We start from the raw sequence: 18,643 nt of genomic DNA on the forward strand, positions 1-18,643 counted from the left end.
ACTCCATCATCAGCTTTTAACGAGCATCTTCACTCATCCAATGAAAAGAATCCACTCAGCGCTATTGACGAGTGTGGCCAGACCCGATCTGCACATGACGCCTCAGCGCCGGCGCAGGAGGGAAGGTCTGGCACACGACGCTGAGACGTTGGTGTCTTCAGACGCGACAGGGAAGGTGTGGAAAATACACAGAGACGTAGTGGAGCAGAATTCATTACGCTGGGATTTACTCTGAGCGTAAAAAGATGAGCTTCACCTTATCCTGTGAATTTTAGATTGCGATTGGCTGCGATGGGAGTCGTGCTAGCGATCGCTGGGTGAAAGGGAGGGATTCCTACCTTCCTATTAATGCGACGTGCTGCCCTCCTTTGCTTGCCGCTGGAGCTGTATGTGGTTAATCCGGCCCGTCTCTGTGTCGGCTCTCTGTCTGTCTCACGCGGCGCTTCCTCACGGCGGGGAGCGGGCTTTGCAGAAACACAAAGAGGGTTTAAAGCCCAGCTCAGAGCGGTAGTTTAGACTAAAGGTGGGGATGATCTTTAAACCTCTTTAAATCTTCGCCTGGTCTCAGTCCGGAAAAGAAGAACCTTGCACTGGTTCTGAATGTGTGTGTGTGTGAACCTGCTGACATCACATGAGCCCTTTTCCACCTCAGTCTCTCCTGCATTCGCCTCAAAGTGCCTCAGTAACTAACATCACATGTTTGTGTGTGTGTGTGTGTGTGTGTGTGTGTGTGTGTGTGTGTGTGTGTGTGTGTGTGTGTGTGTGTGTGTGTGTGTGTGTGTGTGTGTGTGTGTGTGTGTGTGTGTGTGCACATCCTCATCCCACCTGCCATCTAACACTGGGATTGTGATTGCAGAAAGGACATCAAAACACCCCCCATCATCATCATCATCATCAACAACAACAACATCATTCTTATCATGGTCAGCCTCAGCAGCAAGAGCAAAATGAACAGCAGCGACCGCAGGCGGAGGCAAATCTGATAGACTTAGACCTGGACACGGTGACGCAGGTAAGCGCCAGGCGTTTTACTTTTGTTGCACCGCCTTTGATCCAGTTTCAAGTCACTCTGAGCCCCGACCCGTCATTTCAGGATAAAACGTGTTGTCGCCATAGTAACCCGGTGGCCACAGGGTTAGAGCCAAGCAGCCGTACGTGGTGCGTAGCTCAGAGCAGCGGCGCCGCGGACGTACGGTAAAGGTCAGAGAAGGTGAGGATCCGGTAATGAGGCATCATGAGCCCCGAACCCATCACCCACCACCACACGCTCACTGGTTGAGTCCAGTGGGCTCAAAGTGACCAGAGTCCATGGTCCAGCTCTCAGCTCGCACCAGTGGCACTGTCCCCACAAGATTAGCTACTGCCTCCACTACGCGGTGAGAATTTATTGTATCTGACGTGTGGGTTCGTGAATTACACCTGGTCTTTTCCGTCCCCGTGCACGAGCCGCTCGCTGTATCTCCGATCGCTAGCTTATCGCGACGCTCATCTGCCGCACGGGATTCCGCGGCTGCGGCCGACGCGCCGGTCCCGACGCGCGGCTGTAAAACACCACGCTCACAGATCCATTTTCTGATAGATGTAAAAACAGGAAGACGAAGAACTTTCTGCTCTGTGTGTGACCTACAAGCGCGAACGAGAGGGTTAGATATTCTAAGAACAGTCATTATCTCTGAAGAAATTACACATACCCATGATTTATGCAAATCTCCAACCATGTATTCAAAGCTTAAATTCCTTTATCGACTAAAAATAGTTTCTTTTACTTGCCACCAGCCTAAAGATATTATTAATGTGCAAAACGGGGCGAGATACAGAGAGAGAGAGGGATCATGGAGGGACGGTGAAGCGAACAATACAGAGCAACCTCAGATCAAACAGGAAGCACTGGCGTGTTTGATCGATGAGGCTGCTCTATTAGAGGCTCGGTGATGATGTGGGGGGGGGGGGGGTCTGGGTTCTGTGGACCAGCCGGACCCTGAGGACCGGTGGGTATGTCATGGCGGTCACTCACTCCATCTCACTGTCACTGTGCTCACCCCTCCTCACCCCTCCTCACCCGCGCCGCCTCCAGGGCTCAGGTAGGTCCCGGCGCCTTCCCGTTGCATGCGAGGCATGAAGCGCGTGGACGCGAACCAGCTCCAGCTCCCGCGTCTCCAGCGGCCGACTGCTAACGCGCGCTCTGTCCTGTTCCCAGAACATCAACCAACTGGAGCTGTTCGGGGACATGTCCACGCCCCCGGACATCACCTCCCCGTCGGTGAGTGGCCCAACGCTTTGTGATTCTGACCCTATGCAATCCGCAGCGCCTCCACTGAGCTGTCTCCCTGTCTCGTGTTTTTTTTTCCCCGGTCTCCCCCCCCCCCCCCCCCCCCCCGCCCGCGACCCGCGCAGACCCCCGCCTCTCCAGCCAACGCCCTCGACCCCTCGCAGGGCCTGCAGCCTCCCGCAGAACTGTTCGCTCCCTTCAACCCTGCATCCGTGCCCTCAGGTAGGAGCTCGTGGAACCGAGGGGGAAAATGAAACGCCGCGGAATGGGAGTGAAATGCAGATGGGGGGGACAGAGGGCGGTGTCGGCTGTGTGTTGAATATGAAATGCGTCATTAGCCGACGCTGCCGAGGCCCTGGTGGTCAGAGGAGGAAACCAATAAAACCTGGGGAGATGATTGTGCTGCAGACTTGGTATGCGCGCGGCGTTGTGTTACCGGCGATGGCGCGTCCTCCTCCACCCCCCCCCCCCCCCTCTCATCCCCTCCCTCCCCCCGGCCCAGGTGGAATGTCAGCCCTCTCTGCGCTGCAGGCGACGGCTGGAGACCAGAGACGGGCGACGGGCGAGGGTGTGATAGTATCAGCTTCCACTGATGAGTTTGAATGATTTTAATGAGTGTGCGTTGAGCTCCTGCCTTTTCATAATGACTCTGCCTCATTCCGGAGGTAATTATTATAGTTCACCGTGACCATTAACAGGCACCGCATTAGCTGCAGGCAGAAGTGGGGCAGCGCTCCGGTGGCGCATGGCTTATTATGTGCGTGTTTGTGAGTCCGTTAAAAGCAGCGGTGACCTGCCGTTTGGCTCATCCCGTCTCCTTTCGCCCTTTTCACCGCCAGGTTATGTGACCATGGGAGCGGTGCCTCCCGGGCACTGGTCCCAGCAGGCCTTCGCTGCCCAGACGCCGCTGGCCTTCGGGGTCCAGTCCCCGCTGGGCCCGGTGGCCCAGGTGCTGCCGGGCGGCCAGCCTCTCATCTGGGGCCAGGCCAACATCTTCCCCGCCACGCAGCAGCAGTGGGCCGCCATGGCGGCCGGCGCCTTCCCGCCCACCGCCTACCTCCCCGCGCAGCCCGTGGGCAGCCTGCCCGCCGCCATGTTCCAGACCCTCGCCCCCGTGGCCGCCGTGGCCCCGGCCGGCGAGAGCCAGCCGGGCGCCGCCGCCCCCTCGGCGTCGTCGAGTCCGCAGCACGGGGACCGGGGGAAGAAGATGGGCAAGGAGATGTTCAAGGTGGGAGTCTGAGGCCGGGAAGGCGGCGGCGTTGGCGGCGGCAGGAGCCTGACTCCTCTGTGTCCTCTGTGTCTGCAGGACTTTCAGCTGGCCAAGCCTCCCGCCATGCCGTCCAAGAGGGCGGAGCAGCCCAGCCTAGCGGGGACGTCCGAGGCGTTCAGCTCCTACTTCAGCCGCGTGGGCACCGCCCAGGACACGGACGACTGCGACGACTTCGACATCTCCCAGATGAACCTGACGCCGGTCACCTCCACGACGCCGTCCACCAACTCGCGTAAGCAGCCGGCGCCGGTGCGGCCGCTCTGCGCCGCCGGCGCCGCGTCTCACTCGCCTTGTCCGTCCCCGCAGCGCCCACCCCGGCTCCCCGGCAGAGCTCGCCCTCCAAGTCCTCGGCCTCCCACGCCAGCGACCCCCCCACCGATGCCACAGACCCCCCCACAGACGACTCCTTCGGCGAGGCAGAAGGCAGTCCCAGCCGCAGCGGAGAGGAAGACGCTGTAAGTGTGCGCGCGTCCCTTTAATAACTCGCTCCTTAGGCTCCGCCCTGCGCCGCGTGCCGGGATCTGCTGATGAATAGCCTTTGCGGCGGTGCTGGCGGCCAGGTAATCACTGTGGCTGATTAGGGGGCCGGTGCCTGCGTGAGTGTGTGCGATGGTCAGCGCAGCGTTAAATTAGCCGCCGGGGTTGTCAGAGACACCATCAAGCTGTTATTAATACCAGCCAGCGGCGTCCGCACGTCACGGCTGCTCATCTCTGGGCGACTGAGGAGGAAAAACGCCCCGGTGTTCATTCCAACTGCACCTCAGCCTCAGAGAGAGAGCGGGAGAAGGAAGATGCAGAGCTTTTTTCCGGGATGGATGAGAAGTTTGTCACCGTCCAAAAAGTGCGACTTCCGCCACGTTCCCGTCCCTCGCTGGGTTTCTTTGTTTCTTCTCGTCTGCCCCGGCGCCCTCTCTCTCTCTTCCTCCCCACTCTCCCGGTGCGAAACATTAGTTTTATGCGACGACTGGAAGAAAAAAATAAAAATAGACAACTTTCACGCTGCTGAAAATGTCACCGGGCCTGAATAACACACAGGCGCTTTGCCCGAGCCGGCGAAATGTGCGTCGGAGAGAGAGAGGGGGGCGAGAAAAGGTTACAAAGCAAAGGGACGGGCGGAGATAAAGGCGGCGGAGAAAAACAGCCTCCCACTCTCGGCGGCGCCGGGTGTGAAAAGCGGAAGCCATTTAGGGGAAAAAGCGGCGGATCAATAGCAGCGGCTCCACAGAGGCATTCATATGAGACGCCTGTAAACGAGTGTGTGTGCAGATGTGTTTGCCGCGTGGGCTGTGATTTCTCACTCCGAGTGTCCTTAATTCTCCTTCAGAGTATTGACGTCTCCTCTCTTCGCTGCCTGTTTGCGTCTTCTCTCGTAGTCCTCGCTGATCCTTGTAGATTTACTCTCCTGTGTCTGCCCTCCTCCCCCTGTTAATACTTAACGTCCAGTAACACCAAACACATCAGACTATAGAAATATCCGTCTCTATATAAGTAATTCTATCTATTATCTATATCTCGATCTAATCTCTATTTATTTCTATATCTATATCTGACTCTCTATATATAGATCTACTATGCTCTCTCTATCTATACTATGTCTTCTATCTATAATCCTATCTGTAATATATATTCTGTCTATCTCTCTATATAATCATCTCTCTGTACTCGCTCTATATTCTACTCTCTCTATGGTCTATACTAATCTCTTCTCTCTCTCTCTCTATTCTTCCTCTTATCTGTCTCGCCTTCTATTTTTCTCTCTCCTCTCTCTGTCTCGTCTTTTATCTCTCTCTCTCTCTCTCGTCTCTAATATCTATCTAATCTCTTTATCTCCACTCTGTCCAGTCTCCTCTCTCTATCGTCTCCTATCTCGCTCTTCTTTATCGCTCATATCTCTCTATCTCTCATGTTCTATTTCTCTCTCGTCTCTCTCTCTCTCTTCGCTCTATATATATCTCTGTCTATATTCTATATCTCTCTTATCTTCTCTATCTCTTTTCCTCTCTCTCTCTCTCTCTCTCTTCTCTCTCTCTCTCTCTCTCTCTCTCTCTCTCTCTCTCTCTCTCTGTCTCTCTCTCTCTGTCTCTCTCTCTCTCTGTCTCGCTCTCTCTCTCTCTCTCCCACCCCCCCCTCGTCTGCTCCTCCGTAGGCGTGCGGCTCTGGCTCGCCCTGCCCCAGTGAGACGGCAGAGCCCAGCCCAGAACAGGCCAGTCCGGAGGCTGGGAGCTAGATAGCGGCAGGGCAGGGTAGGTATGGCTACGTCCACTAGCTCCTCCTCCTCCTCCTCCTCCCCCCTCTGTGTTGCATCTTGACCTCCATCTGCAGGTTTCCGCCTTTGATTTCTCCTCTCTCACCTGTTGCCACGCACTGAGGCGTCACCTGTGACTCGTGCACGTACCGTGTGATGATGTGCTTGTGTTTGCATTGCCTGCGCTTTGGACCGTGTAACGACGTCATCCCATATCATCGTGTCCTGCGCCTACATCACACACGGTTCCGCCCAATAACGTGTGCTGGCCAATCAGACGCCGTGCACGTCGGCGCACAAGGCGTCCCATCGCGAACGTGTTGATGTTGCTGCACATATGGCTCAATACATAAGTGGTGTGCTGTCATATTAGCTTGCATTTGTGTTTTTGTGTCATATTTGCATCAGTTCAAAGGGAAAGTTGTTCCCTTCTCAAACTAAGATGAGATGTTGTGTTCTTCACTTCCTCCACATCAACAGAACGTCCCTCACATAAATGACACGTCGACTTTCAGGTTTCCTTCTGAAGGAGACGCAGAGAAAACACACGCGCGCTAAAGCACAGAGCGGTTTCGCTCCCCGCCTCCCTCCGCGTGTCCTCACCCACACAACTCCCGCCTGTGGCCCTTTAATGATAGCTGCTGGCACTCACACACAGGGAAAAATGTAATGGTTTTGTTTTCATCAGCTAATACTGGGGTGCCAGGATTAATGACTGCCCCGCCATAATTGGCATTAATTAAAACCCAAGAAGCCTTCAAGTCCTTCCCCACTCCAGCAGAGGGGGAGGAGGAGGAGGGGCTCAGCAGCCTGTCTCCCCCGTTGGCCGGCGCTCGTGTTCAGACTGTCTGAAAGCCGCAGGGCAGCAGGTGGATGAGGGTCTTGAGTGGGAGGCTGGATGGTGGAGGGCCGAGTGGCGAATCTGGCCCGGCGCTGACGCGTGTTATGACCAGAGGCGCCAAATCTCTCCTCTGTAGTAGGTGAACTGCTTTGGTCCTGGTCCAGTGACGCTGCTCCCATATGGTGTTTACTTGCTCAATCACACCGACTTTAGACACTTTCCCAACCACCCCCCACACACACTCACACACACCTGCGCAATAAGTCCAGCTATTCCCCAGATAAGCACACCTGCGCTTCCAGCCCGCCGCCACCTGTGCCGGTACCGGAGCCAGGAGCGGTTCCGTGTGTGCTGTGTGAGTGACAGACGTGTGTTGGGGCCATGGTCGCAGCACAAGTGTGTGTTTTTTTTTCTGGGAATGATCTCATCATGTCCGGCGAACCCGCTTCCACGGTTCGCTGAGCAGTCTCTCATCGCTCCCCCACTCGCGTCCACCTCCCAGCGTCCACCTCGCAGCCGGGCCACCGGGCCCTCCTGTCCCGCCGGAGCCGCCGCGGACCCGGTCCCGGTACCGGTTGGCGGCGCTGGTTGGATGATGCCGAGGCTCCCGTGCGGCGGCAGAGCAGCGCTCGCTGTCACTGCTTGTCTCAGCCTCTTTGTCGCCTCTTCCAGGGATGCTGGCAGCCACGCTCTGCCAGCTGTCTGCTCTTTGCCAGCCACACAGTTACGGCTCTATATCGCAAAGAATCTGTTCATATGAGCGATAGCAGGCGTAGCATCGTCTCTAACGTGATGTCGTTGCGGTGAGGTTTATTTCAGGCTTCCTGCTCTGGATCGTGAGAAAGTTGCACAAATCCTGATTAGCAGTAATCCCATCACCCTTGATTTGTCCACATATGAGCATAGAATTGTTCTACAGCAGTAAATGTTTATTGACAACAACGGCCCCACACTTTTATTCTCAATCGTTTCATTTTTCCCTAAAAAAAATGTTCGAACACAGTGAAATTATAGTCTCGCAGAACAGTGGTGGCAGTTGAAACGACTTGTTTTGTCCAGCTGTCATCTCAGGGCCCACAGATACACGAGTTACTATCGCGCACGTAAAGAAAAGGATTGAATCTTCTCATTTTAGAGGTTCAGACCAGAGAATTTGAGAGAAAAACCTCTTAAAAGTCCCGTAACTCGTTTCAAATGGCCTTCAGAGAAGCTTTAAACCTGCTCCCCCTGTTTTTCTACCAGAACATGAAATGTGGACTGGGGCACCTGAGAGGTGCTGTGGGCTCCCGTGTGCTACTGGTGGACCCTGAACTACACACGCCCCTCTGCACCAGTGACAGAAGTCTTCCAGGATGTACTGGCCCAGTCAGTAGCCCCCAATCAAGTTGTCTGTGTGGCGGAGTGAGCGGCTGCCTGTAATTATGTGTACGGTAATAACGGGCCCATTGAGTGCGACGGGCTCGACGCTCCGACGGCAGGGTGTTCCATCATCCGCTGTTGTCTTTCGGCTCAGTTGGAGAGAAACGCAGACATGATGACTCATAACTGGTCTTTCAAGGCGCTAGTTCATCCATCTGATTCATACTGGCTGGGAGGGAGTCTGAAGTGGGAATGGAATATGCGTGTTTGTGCGCAGCAACACACAAGGACACACGCACGCACGCACACACACACACACACACATATATAAAGGGGTTTGAGATTCAGAGATGAATTTTTCAGTGAGAGGACGTATTTTACCGGACATCCCTTCTCATGCGGTGCGTTACTGCCCCCTGGTGGTCGTACTAGGTGCTGCCTGGAAACGCAGTGATTTTAAACAGTGCTGCTGAAATTCACTGGCGTTTGCTTTGTCTCCTGCACAGAAGGGGAAGGACCCTCTCTACGCCCAGATCAACAAGGGGAAGAAATAAAGAGGCGCACAGGAAGACAGATGTGACCAGCACAGAGAGAACAGGAGGAGAACCCTCGCCTGTGTGTGTGTGTGTGTGTGTGTGTGTGTGTGTGTGTGTGTGTGTGTGTGTGTGTGTGTGTGTGTGTGTGTGTGTGTGTGTGTGTGTGTGTGTGTGTGTGTGTGTGCGCGTGCGTGCGTGCGTGCGTGCGTGCGTCTGGCACGACGCCCGGCCCGGCCAAGCCCTCGTTCTCTTACTCTGACTAACAGCCTCCCAGGAGGAGCGTCCGCGCTCTCCGAGGCCTCCTCCTCTTCCTCACCCTGAGCTCCTGCTGGTCCTCCTCGCTGCAGTCCTCTCTCCATCTGAGCAGCCTGAGCCCTTCGCTCGCTCGCTCGCTCCAGGCAGGAGAGACATCAATCACTGAGACGGATCCAGCTCTGCCTCCGCTGCGCTGTCTTCTTCTCTCCTCCTTCTCTTCCTGTGGCAACTCACGCCCAGCCTTACAGACATAACCTGCTCCCTCCTCCCCCTTAGACCTTCCTCACTCGTCTTCGCTCCTGCACTCCTCCCTCTGCCTCCTGTTCGTGGCCGGAGACTGTGCTGCCTAGGAGGGGCTGAATCATGCAGTGCCTCCCTGTCTCTGACACCCCACCTACACACACTCAAGACTCATTGGGATAAGAGTGATCACTTTTGACTTTAATGAACACAATCTGCATCGTTAGCGAGGATCCAGACTTTACCAGGGACGACCCGAGTCTGGAGTCGGTGGTTCTGATTGATGGGTCGGTTGTTTGGGCTGTTTTCTCCCTGTTCTTGTGAGTGTCTGCTTGATCACTATGCAGAAACAAGACTCTCTGGGAGCTACACACACACACACACACACACACACACACACACACACACACACACACACACACACACACACACACACACACACACACAGTCATGTCACTCTCTCACATGCATAGACGCAGTAATTTGCCAAACGTCTCTCCTCGCAGACAGACTCTGACCGAGGCCAGAGGAAAGGACACGCTGAGGAAACGAACCCAGAACGGGACGTGTCCAGCAGATCGAACTGTGTGATCGAACTGTTCATTCTCTATAGCTTTTTGTACAATACTGATTTAAAACAAAAGAAAAGAAAACAAAAAAAGAATAAATTGAGAAATTGAATTTTTATTTTATAAGTCAATCAAGCCGCTGGGGTCAGCTCTGTAGGAGTTCACATGGCTTTAAGGCATCTGACGGATGGTTTGCCAAACCCATTTTGTAAATAACGATAACAACACTGACCATTTTGTCCCCTGGACGTCTGTGCCATAAAATAGGAAGGCTTCAGTTATGCAAACCTTAACGTCAACGCAAGCAATACCAACATGTCTTTTCTTTTCCCTGTTCTCTGTTATTTGGCCCCGTCCCTCTGATGCTCGTCCCACGGCCCCCGACCGTCACAGTCCCACCACCACACGTTCAACATCCCTGTAGTTTTAAGTTGCAGGTCTCTCTCGCCCAAAACAGCCTTCATGACACAGCATCGGCGCCTCCGCTGTACCTACGTCAACTGTGACGCCAGTGACTCCCTATTTTATGGCCAGAGTCCCCACGACACTCGAGGACTCGTGGACTGTGACGCCGATGAACTGGAACATTTGACAAACAGAAGATGAGCAAAGCAGTGGAGTAAAAAGGGAAACGTTGCTGTTTGAGTACATGACATTTCTAGACCTATTTTAACTTTACCTCAGCTAACAGTTTCTTAATGTAAATTGACACATTATTTTTATCTTTATGGATATGACATTCTACAGTGGGTTTTTAGATGATTTTTTGGTTCCTCTCTTGATTTATGTATTCCACCATGTATTACTGTTACAAATAAACACATCCCAAATGAGCGGTGCTTCTTCAGTTGTGATGTGGGTTAGCGACATGCCGCTACTTCATCCTGCCACAGGTGAGGCCTCCGTCGCAAGCAAGCTGTCCTAAGCTTCATTAGGAACCAGGGACGATGATATGAAATCGTTTGCAGGTTTTTGACACAACACCAGGACTTCTGGCGGGCGGAAGATCTGAATAAATACACGCGTGGCAGATTTCTTTCCAGAAACAGCGGGTGAGTGGGTGACCTACAAATCTCCCTGTCAGCAGTTTGCCTCTGTGGATGTTGTCCGCTCTGAAGTGTCAGATCGTCCTGGGACTGACTGTCTGTAGAAACTAGAAATAGAAACTATAAAGTGTAGAATGAACAGGAGTTCCAGGACAGTCTGCTGCAAACAGAAGCCTGTCGAATGATCAGAAGCGTTTGTGGACACGAGGCCTGAGCTCCTGGGCCCTTTAACTGACAGTGGCACACATGTGATGAGTCTGTGCTGTAGCATGTGGGTATTTCTCTCATAGTATAAATACCTCTCTGAATACCTGCGAGCCTGGAATGCTGAGCAGCGTCTTTTGTTTCCTTTTCCTCTGTTTGCCTCGATTATTGGATTTTAACCTGTGGACGTCAAACCCGACGTTTATGCACGTGCACGTGGCCTGGGTCGCATTATGTTACAGATATACACAGATTATCCAAGACCCGACGAGTCCCACGAAAAGATAAACATTGGTTTAGGTTCTGACAAGAACCCTGCAGCTTCGTGGTTTCATGCCAGTGACTCGCTGTGCGCGTGCACGCGGTGCAAGCCCGGTGACATTCCTGAAGGATGAAAAGTCCCGGAGCTGTTGAGTCGCTGTGTTGCGTTCACGGAAAGACCCGTTTAACGAGACGGGCTGTGTTTTTTTTAAAGATGTGTGGAGCGTGTAGTCAGCGCCATTCCTCCACTGAAACCAAACGTGCGCGTGCGACCCCGCTCCGCTCCGCTCTCGGTCAGAAATACGATTCGTGTGTTCCCGTGATTTTTGATAGAATGTTATCGTCGCGCAGACGATGAGCAGCTGAAGATCAAACTTTCTCGACCAGGCTTTTGTAGTTTCGGTGGATATTTCAGAACACAATGGATGAGGTACGTTGTCTTTTAATGTTACTCTTCATTTATTAATGTATTTAAATTATGAGCTGGTGAAACCGAGGTTTCGTCTGTGCAGTGACTTGATTAAATTATTCCTGGCTTATTATAAGTTATGGTAATATACTGGAATTACTCTGAAGTATTAAAGCCTATGGAATCGAGGGTGTTGAAACTAATTTAACAAAGTGTCTTTTCCAAATAAACTTTATCTGTGAACAGCTTGAAATAAAACTACTAGAAGTGCTGAAACTTACAGATAAGATGTTCGCCCTCTTTAGAAATAAGTGAAGCAACCTTTGTTCCCAAACGTATCAGGTGAATACATGGATACGGTATTTGGCTAATAACAGTGGGTTCTCTTGGTATTGTGTTGCATAACCCACATCAGGAGAACACAATAGATTTCCAGGCCCTGAAGGCCAAGTTCCAGAACGAAGAACTGCTCCAGAAGCAGCCCAGAAGCAGCAAACCTGTTCTCCCAGACAAACCGAAGCAAGTTCCCCCCCCCCAGAGTCCCACCTATTACCTCCCCGCAGGAGCGCGTCCGTCTTTGCTGACCTCCATTAACCAGAGCTTGGAAGCAAAGACCACGGTCATTCCCAGAGTGGTGTTTAAGGACGATAAGAAAGAGAGCAAACAGCCCCTGGTTCAGACTAACTCAAAGGGGAAAGACAAGAGTGAAGGCAAGCTGAAAGCGGGCAAGGACAAGTCCTCGAAATCAACCAAGACCAAGTCTGAGGACGCTTCATCGGATCAAAAGCAGAAGAAGGAGCGCAGCAAAGACAAGAGGTTCTCGTTGTTGCTTCCCACGGCGAACAAGGACGGCGCCACGGATCTGGTGCCGGCCACAGCTCCACCTAAGTCCTCAACTACAAAGAAGGGCTTCATGGGGTTCGGGAAGTCTAAACGAGGTTCGCTGGAGATCTCAGCCGACCCCATCCTGGATAGCTTCAGCCCAGACATTCCTGGACCGGCGCCACTTATTCCAGTGCCTTCTGGTTTTGATGATGCAACAGCACAAGCGGACATCTCCTCACCGAAGACGCTCATGGACCTCCCAGCCTCACCTGACTCCATTGCTCCCATCGAAGTCCCCTCTCCCTTCAGTGTCCCCAACATTCCTAACTTCTCGCCACCTCCTGCGTTTATTCCGGAAGCCCCCACTTTCAAAGTAGCATCTCCAGAGAGTAAAACCCCCCCTGAGATGAAACCCACTGCCAAGCCCACTTCCACACGGCCCAGCCAACCTGAAAGCACCAGTCTGCATGCTCCCCCAGTCGCCTCCACTCCACCTCCTCCCGAGCCTGAGGTCACAGCCGAGGCTGGCGTAGAGGCTGTGAAGATGGCCGCCGTGGCCGCACCTCCACCTGCAGTGGACGCCGCCGCGCTCCTTCCCCCGTCTCCCAAAGCCGAGCGGTCCTCAGTGCTGTCAGCGCTGGGCCGAGCCGAGGACATGAGTCCGGGGAAGCGGACTTCCCTGAGTGACCAGAGGATTTTCAACGCTCTGGAAAAGGCTCGCAAGAAAACCCCCAGGTAAAAAGAGCGAGGTCGGGAGTACATGAAGTGCTTCCACCGGGTGCTGTCAAACACTAACGTCCTGTGATCTGTTCCCGCATGTAGCCCACTGACAAACCTCACCACGTCTGACTTAATCATCGCTCCACTTGAGGAGCGTCCTCAGAGCCCCAGCCTGTCGCTCCCGGAGCTCCCACCCATCGATTATGACGATCGGACAGGAAACAACTTGCCACCAGCCCAAGTCAACGGCCTCGACCACTGTAAGTCCCAATGCTCCGCCGTAGTCTCTCCTCCCGGCTAGCACGCGTTAGCTTTAGCGTTGGCGTTTGCCTTCATATCAAGCTGTATTATCAGCCGCGCACAAAGGATCTAGTGTGTGCAGAGCCTCTTACCTATATCACAGAGAAAGCACACGCGCTTCAACCCAGATATATCGAGGACAGTTATGACAGCGTTGTTATGCAGCAGGCAGAGCAGAGGTATGTCAGCAATGACAGAAAGGAGGAGGCACGGCAGCACGTTCAACATTCTGTGCCTTCGTAGTAAACAACCTGTTTATTGTGCATCTGCACCTCTTGTCTGTATGAGATCACCGAGAACAGGGTTTCAACTTGTGATCATAATGACCATTTTGCAGCGCCGTTGGACGGCATCGCTGAGGAGGGACCTGAGCCTGTCCCCGAGCTGCTGGTGGTCCCCCCTCCGTCCAAGAAGGTGCTGCCGGACCGCAGCTGTCTGGGTCCTCCGCCCGCGAAGCCGGAGAGGCCTCACTCCGTCAACCTGAGTCAATTCTCCGCTCCCCCTCCTCGCGTGGAAGGTAAGGACGAAGACGCCAGCGGCGCCTTTCCAGCTCAAAGCCCGTCGACTCACAGCCTCTCTGATGTGGCTTCGTGCAGACAGACCTTCTAGTGCAGAGCCCCGCGTCGCAGAGGTCCCTGAGACAGACTACACAAAAGCCCCGGTGGTTGATGACGTGGTTTCAGAGGTTCATTCTCCAAATCTCCAGCTGTCGGACTTCGGTGACGTCGACTACGCTGGTCCTGATATTCCAGACGGACCGACAACTCCCACGGGGGATTACGATAATGGGATACCTGCTGCAGAAGCTGAGGGCCCTGCAGCGTCAGAAGAATGCCAAGATCAGCAGCCGCCGGCAGCGTAAGACCCAGGAAGTCAATCCGTTCTCATTGTTTCAAGAAGAACCTTTATTCATTTTGCTTTTAATCATGGCCAGATCTGAAGGTGAAGTTGTCAACGAAACCTATGACAGCACAGATAATGCCCATGAAGACGTCAACACATCAGGAACCAAGAAGAGGGGGAAAACTGAAGGTGGCAAGAAACGCAAAGGACCCCCGAAGAGTAAGGGCTCATCAGGAAACATACCACTGATATTTTAATATCTCCACCAAAACACATTTTATTTTTCACACGTTTTTAGTACCAATTTTCTAAAAGCTGAATTGTAACATTTCCCAAACATTCTCTTAGTTTTCTTTTCAAATTAATTTCCAAAGCCGTAATAAATAATTCCGATTTAATTCCCTATAATTTCACCTAACCTTCCTGTGATCATCCCAGTTATCAGATATAAAAGCAGAATTCTGCAGCAACAATAGATTCTTATAGCCAACCATGAGCTTTTCAATGTGTGACAGCTTTTTAATCTGTCTGTTTGCTACAGATCCATATGTTGAGGCAGCACAAGTTCCAGTAAGTAGTCCTGTCAGGAAATGAAAAGTCATTTGCTTCATGACAATTGCTGCTGAAATGAATGAAGCCTTATCTCTTTGTTGGTATTTACAGAATGAAGCGAAAACCAAGACTGGCAGGTTCGACAAGTAAGGCCTTGTGTTTTGACCCATTTCTCCTCATCTCACTTCCTCACCCCTGGCACCGATAGCGATGAGACGCCCGTTTGTCTTTGTCGTCCACACCATCTCCTCTGGCCCCTTCTGAACGTCTCCCCCGTCCTGTCCTCCGCAGGAGCGAGAAGAAAGGCCCCGCGGAGGGGCCCGATGAGAAAGAGCTGAAGAAGAGGGAGAAGCAGCGCCTGGAGAGGGAGAAGAGGGAGCTGAAGGAGAAACAGGAGCGGGAAAAGAAGGAGCAGAAGGAGCGGGACAAGAAGGAGAGCGAGATGAAGAAGAAGTTCAAAGTGAGTGGAGGGAGGGAGGGAGCAGCGGGGGAGGGCGGGGTGCACTCGTTGGCATACAAACCTGTCGGGATTCATTCCGCCCAGTGGAGACTGAAAAGGAATCTGGTTCAACATTAGTTCCTTTGTCAGTCAGTAGATCTGTAGATTAAATGGGAGTTTACGGTGCTGCAGCAAACTATTCTCACAACCACGCTATTTATATTATTAGTTAATAAGTACTATTACAAAAATATTTATGCAGGATATACTGATTCAAAATTTGTATTTATTTATGAGGACGCATTCAAATTGTGAAAGGCCTAAAAAACCCTGATTGATTAATCTTAATGTTAACAGGTGCTTATCACTGCATTTGATAAGACATCTCTATCATTTTTCCACTTGGCTGCTCCCATAAATGCACCTGAACTGTAGCCTCTTGTGTTCAGACTTCTCCTGCCCTAGTTTTCACTGGCCTGCTTCACAGATCAGAGACTTCTGGGAGCTAAGATTTCACCAAGTACTAAATCAAGTTCCAGGAACTCGACAGGGGCGGGGGTGGTGGGGTGGTTGTGCTATCAGCTGTTGCTTTTGCCCCAAAAATAGAGCTTTGGACAGAGTGGACGTTCTCCAGATGATTTCAAACATCTTAATAAGCTACTGTTTCTTTATTACTCAGCTGTTTCCATCACTGTCGGGTTCATAGTTTGTTTTCACTGCACCCGAGTTGATGGAAAGTAGGTTTTAGCAGCGTGAACCGGCTCCATTGTGATAACAGGCTTCACTTCCTGTTGTGTTTGTCAGGTCACGGGCCACGAGGATCCCATGTACCAGGCGAAGGTGACGGTGACCACGAAGGGGCGTAAGAACGATCTTCCGGTGAAGAACGGCGACGTGGTCAGCATCATCCGAACGACCAGCTGCCCCAAAGGGAAGTGGCTGGCGAGAGACCACGCCAACAACTGTGAGTGGACGATGGCGTCGTAGCGCTCGCTCGCGGAGAGCGTCCGGTGACGCTGAGCGTGTGTTTTGCAGACGGGTACGTCGCAGTGGAACACGTGGAGCTGGACATCAGGGAGATGGTGGAGCTGGGGAAGAATAAGAGCAACCGCGCGTCCGGCAGCCACATGGTCGATGGAGAGGGACCCAGGACAGCGAACAGGTGTGTATATGAAAGCTACAACCATAACTACTGAACACGCTGATGATAACATGATGTTTGTGTCTGTCAGAGCCTCCAACCTGTATCCAGGACCAGCAGAGACCTGTAAGTCCCTCAGTCTTCCTCTGACTATGACCCACAGCCTCTGGTCAGCAGCAGGTTAATACTGATGTTGATGCTTCCAGACTCAGATGACAGTGAGGAGTGGGCTGTCGATGATGAGGACGACGACGTTCCCTCAATGCCTCTGAGTCCGATGTAAGTGTAGCTGCGTGCAGCTGTTTGGACCTCAGCCCACGTTCATGCCGCTGTCGTGTGGTCACTGTCTTGTCCTCCACAGGGGTCACTCCAGGACCTTCTCCATGCCGAACATGGGTGAGACGGCCCCACAGTCAAAGAGGACCCCCTTGGTTTAGTGAATGTTACAGAGCTGGTGCTAAATCATCAGGGACCACCTGTCACCTTCCTTATCTGCTCAACATCTGTCCCTTCAAAAACTGCTGCTGCAACGAACTGATATGTTAAACTTAGACTCATCTTGATGAAGTTGTGGACTGTCAGGACTTTGAAGTGAACCCTGTGGTTTTTCAGTGAACATTACTGTGACTGTAGTGTAATTACTACTGCGTGTGTATTGAGGTTTGGCTTGTTGTTTACCTTTGTCAGGAAACAAAGATCTGAGCGTAAACCACCAGCACAGTTACAGCGACATCAGCGCTAACGGCCCCAACGTCCAGTGAGTACACACACACACACACACACACACACACACACACACACACACACACACACACACACACACACACACACACATATTTGTTTGTATGTGTAAATACCAACAAAAATCTGTTTCATCGTTCCAAGAAATGAAGCACTTCAGAGGCTGACGACATTTTTCCAGTCACCCAAACCTGCTGCCAGGTAGGTTTCACACACACGCTCATACTGATGCATGTACAAACAGGCAGGGTTTTCATTTCTGCGTGTCCCTTTGTTCCCACAGCGCTGCAGTGGTGACGGGTAAGTACTACCTGAACGTGCACGCGTGTGACAGGTGCACTTTTCAAACCTCAACCTCAAACCTTACTCTCTCTGTCCGTCTTAGGGCCTGCGCTTGGAGTAGATGTTCACCCGTAAGTGGAGCCTTCAAATACAAACACACACACATGAAGAGAAAGAGTGAAGAGAGAAGAGTTGCAGTCTGAAAACAAGCCCCTCCTTTTTACTTTGTTAGCATGCGAAGAGCTGGCCTATGTCCTAGAACTGGAAATTTTTCTTTTAACATCATCGGTGTCTTATGTAGACTCACAAGCTTCATCCTTATGTGGGACTCAGGTGGTAGTTAGCATTCAAACATTCATTTATTTTCAAATGTTTACTATAGAGCTGAGGAGAAGCCGCCAAAGGAGCTGGACTTTGAGGATCCTGAAATGCTCCTCCTGCCTCCTCCAGACCTGTACGCCTGACCTGCAGGACGACGGGTGAGTACACGTCCTCCGCTCCCGGGTCTCGTGGCTTCGCTCCTCACGCGTTGACGTGACGTTTGTGTTTCTGCTGGTAGCAGCCCAGCGAACGCAGCCGGGCAGATGAAGAGGGACTCGTCCGTGACGCTGTTCTTCACGCTGACCTGTGTCCATCACCTGAAACTGTGACCGTAACTTCATCCTCTTGGCTACAGCTGTTCTTAACCTGACGGTTCAGTATGATGATTTACGAGAGGAGCAGAAAATGGGGATCGCTCAGACACTGGAAATCTTTCTTCTGTGTGTGGAGTCCAGTGAAGAACAGTTAGGAGGTGGCTCTGTGTGACTGTGAACTAAGGACCTACAACCTGCTGCAGACGCAATGTGAGGACCTGAGACCCTGGAAGATCTTTGTGTCTAAAAAACATGTTATTGTGGTGGAAAAATGTTGAAGTTAATAGCAAACGTAGGCTGTTTATCTTGTCATGTTAAGAGTTGGATGAGATTAATGCACATGTTAGCAATTTACAGTGTTGGTAGCAGTAAACCATTTTGTCTTGATCAATACAAACCCATCTTTACCATTTACCTGATATTTGTCAAGTTTTACACAAAATCCTCATGTTGTCTTTTTGTACATCTTTTTCTACATAGTAATTTAATTAAGCTTTGTTGTTTCATGTGATTATCTAACTTCTTACATGATGGTTACTACCATAGTATTCAAATGCTTAATTCCAACAAATTAGGCTTCTGTATTTATCTCACACACCAATAAACATGTATAATAAATTCTACCAGCTGTTGTCTCTAAGTCATAATTTTACTTTCTTTA

The 18,643-nt window shown here is 51.8% G+C and overlaps 2 protein-coding genes across 13 annotated transcripts in view; both read left to right on the top strand.

The window, feature by feature from the left end:
* The window catches only part of dab1a (DAB adaptor protein 1a), a 133,288-nt gene extending 122,871 nt beyond the window's left edge, over positions 1-10,417 (top strand). For 7 of the 11 annotated variants that reach the window (XM_029149386.3, XM_055507672.1, XM_029149397.2 and 4 more), the window contains 8 exons: positions 857-1,012; positions 2,198-2,260; positions 2,395-2,491; positions 3,109-3,497; positions 3,576-3,771; positions 3,846-3,994; positions 5,686-5,782; positions 8,491-10,417. In XM_029149386.3, coding sequence (XP_029005219.1) covers positions 857-1,012; positions 2,198-2,260; positions 2,395-2,491; positions 3,109-3,497; positions 3,576-3,771; positions 3,846-3,994; positions 5,686-5,766 — 1,131 coding nt within the window. In that variant the 3' untranslated portion in view covers positions 5,767-5,782; positions 8,491-10,417. The remainder of the gene's footprint in view (positions 1-856; positions 1,013-2,197; positions 2,261-2,394; positions 2,492-3,108; positions 3,498-3,575; positions 3,772-3,845; positions 3,995-5,685; positions 5,783-8,490) is intronic. The other 4 variants (XM_029149392.2, XM_029149395.2, XM_029149396.2 and 1 more) reach the window with 2 other exon arrangements.
* A 901-nt stretch (positions 10,418-11,318) lies between these two features.
* On the top strand, positions 11,319-18,605 carry LOC114854737 (proline-rich protein 36). 2 transcript variants are annotated; one of them, XM_029149382.3, is made up of 20 exons: positions 11,319-11,525; positions 11,920-13,064; positions 13,152-13,309; positions 13,687-13,866; positions 13,946-14,207; positions 14,284-14,411; positions 14,734-14,762; positions 14,856-14,890; positions 15,036-15,204; positions 15,988-16,147; positions 16,219-16,345; positions 16,416-16,450; positions 16,531-16,603; positions 16,686-16,720; positions 17,012-17,081; positions 17,210-17,266; positions 17,349-17,365; positions 17,451-17,478; positions 17,730-17,826; positions 17,907-18,605. In XM_029149382.3, exons 1-19 carry the CDS (start codon positions 11,517-11,519, stop codon positions 17,809-17,811), a joined length of 2,799 nt encoding a protein of 932 aa, XP_029005215.1. In that variant the 5' UTR covers positions 11,319-11,516; the 3' UTR covers positions 17,812-17,826; positions 17,907-18,605. The 2 variants fall into 2 exon arrangements, with proteins under 2 accessions (XP_029005215.1, XP_029005216.1); XM_029149383.3 differs by having other exon boundaries at positions 17,910-18,605.
* Positions 18,606-18,643: the final 38 nt, after the last annotated feature.

This window comes from Betta splendens, chromosome 4 (assembly GCF_900634795.4).
Source record: "Betta splendens chromosome 4, fBetSpl5.4, whole genome shotgun sequence".
NCBI classification, from domain to species: domain Eukaryota; kingdom Metazoa; phylum Chordata; class Actinopteri; order Anabantiformes; family Osphronemidae; genus Betta; species Betta splendens.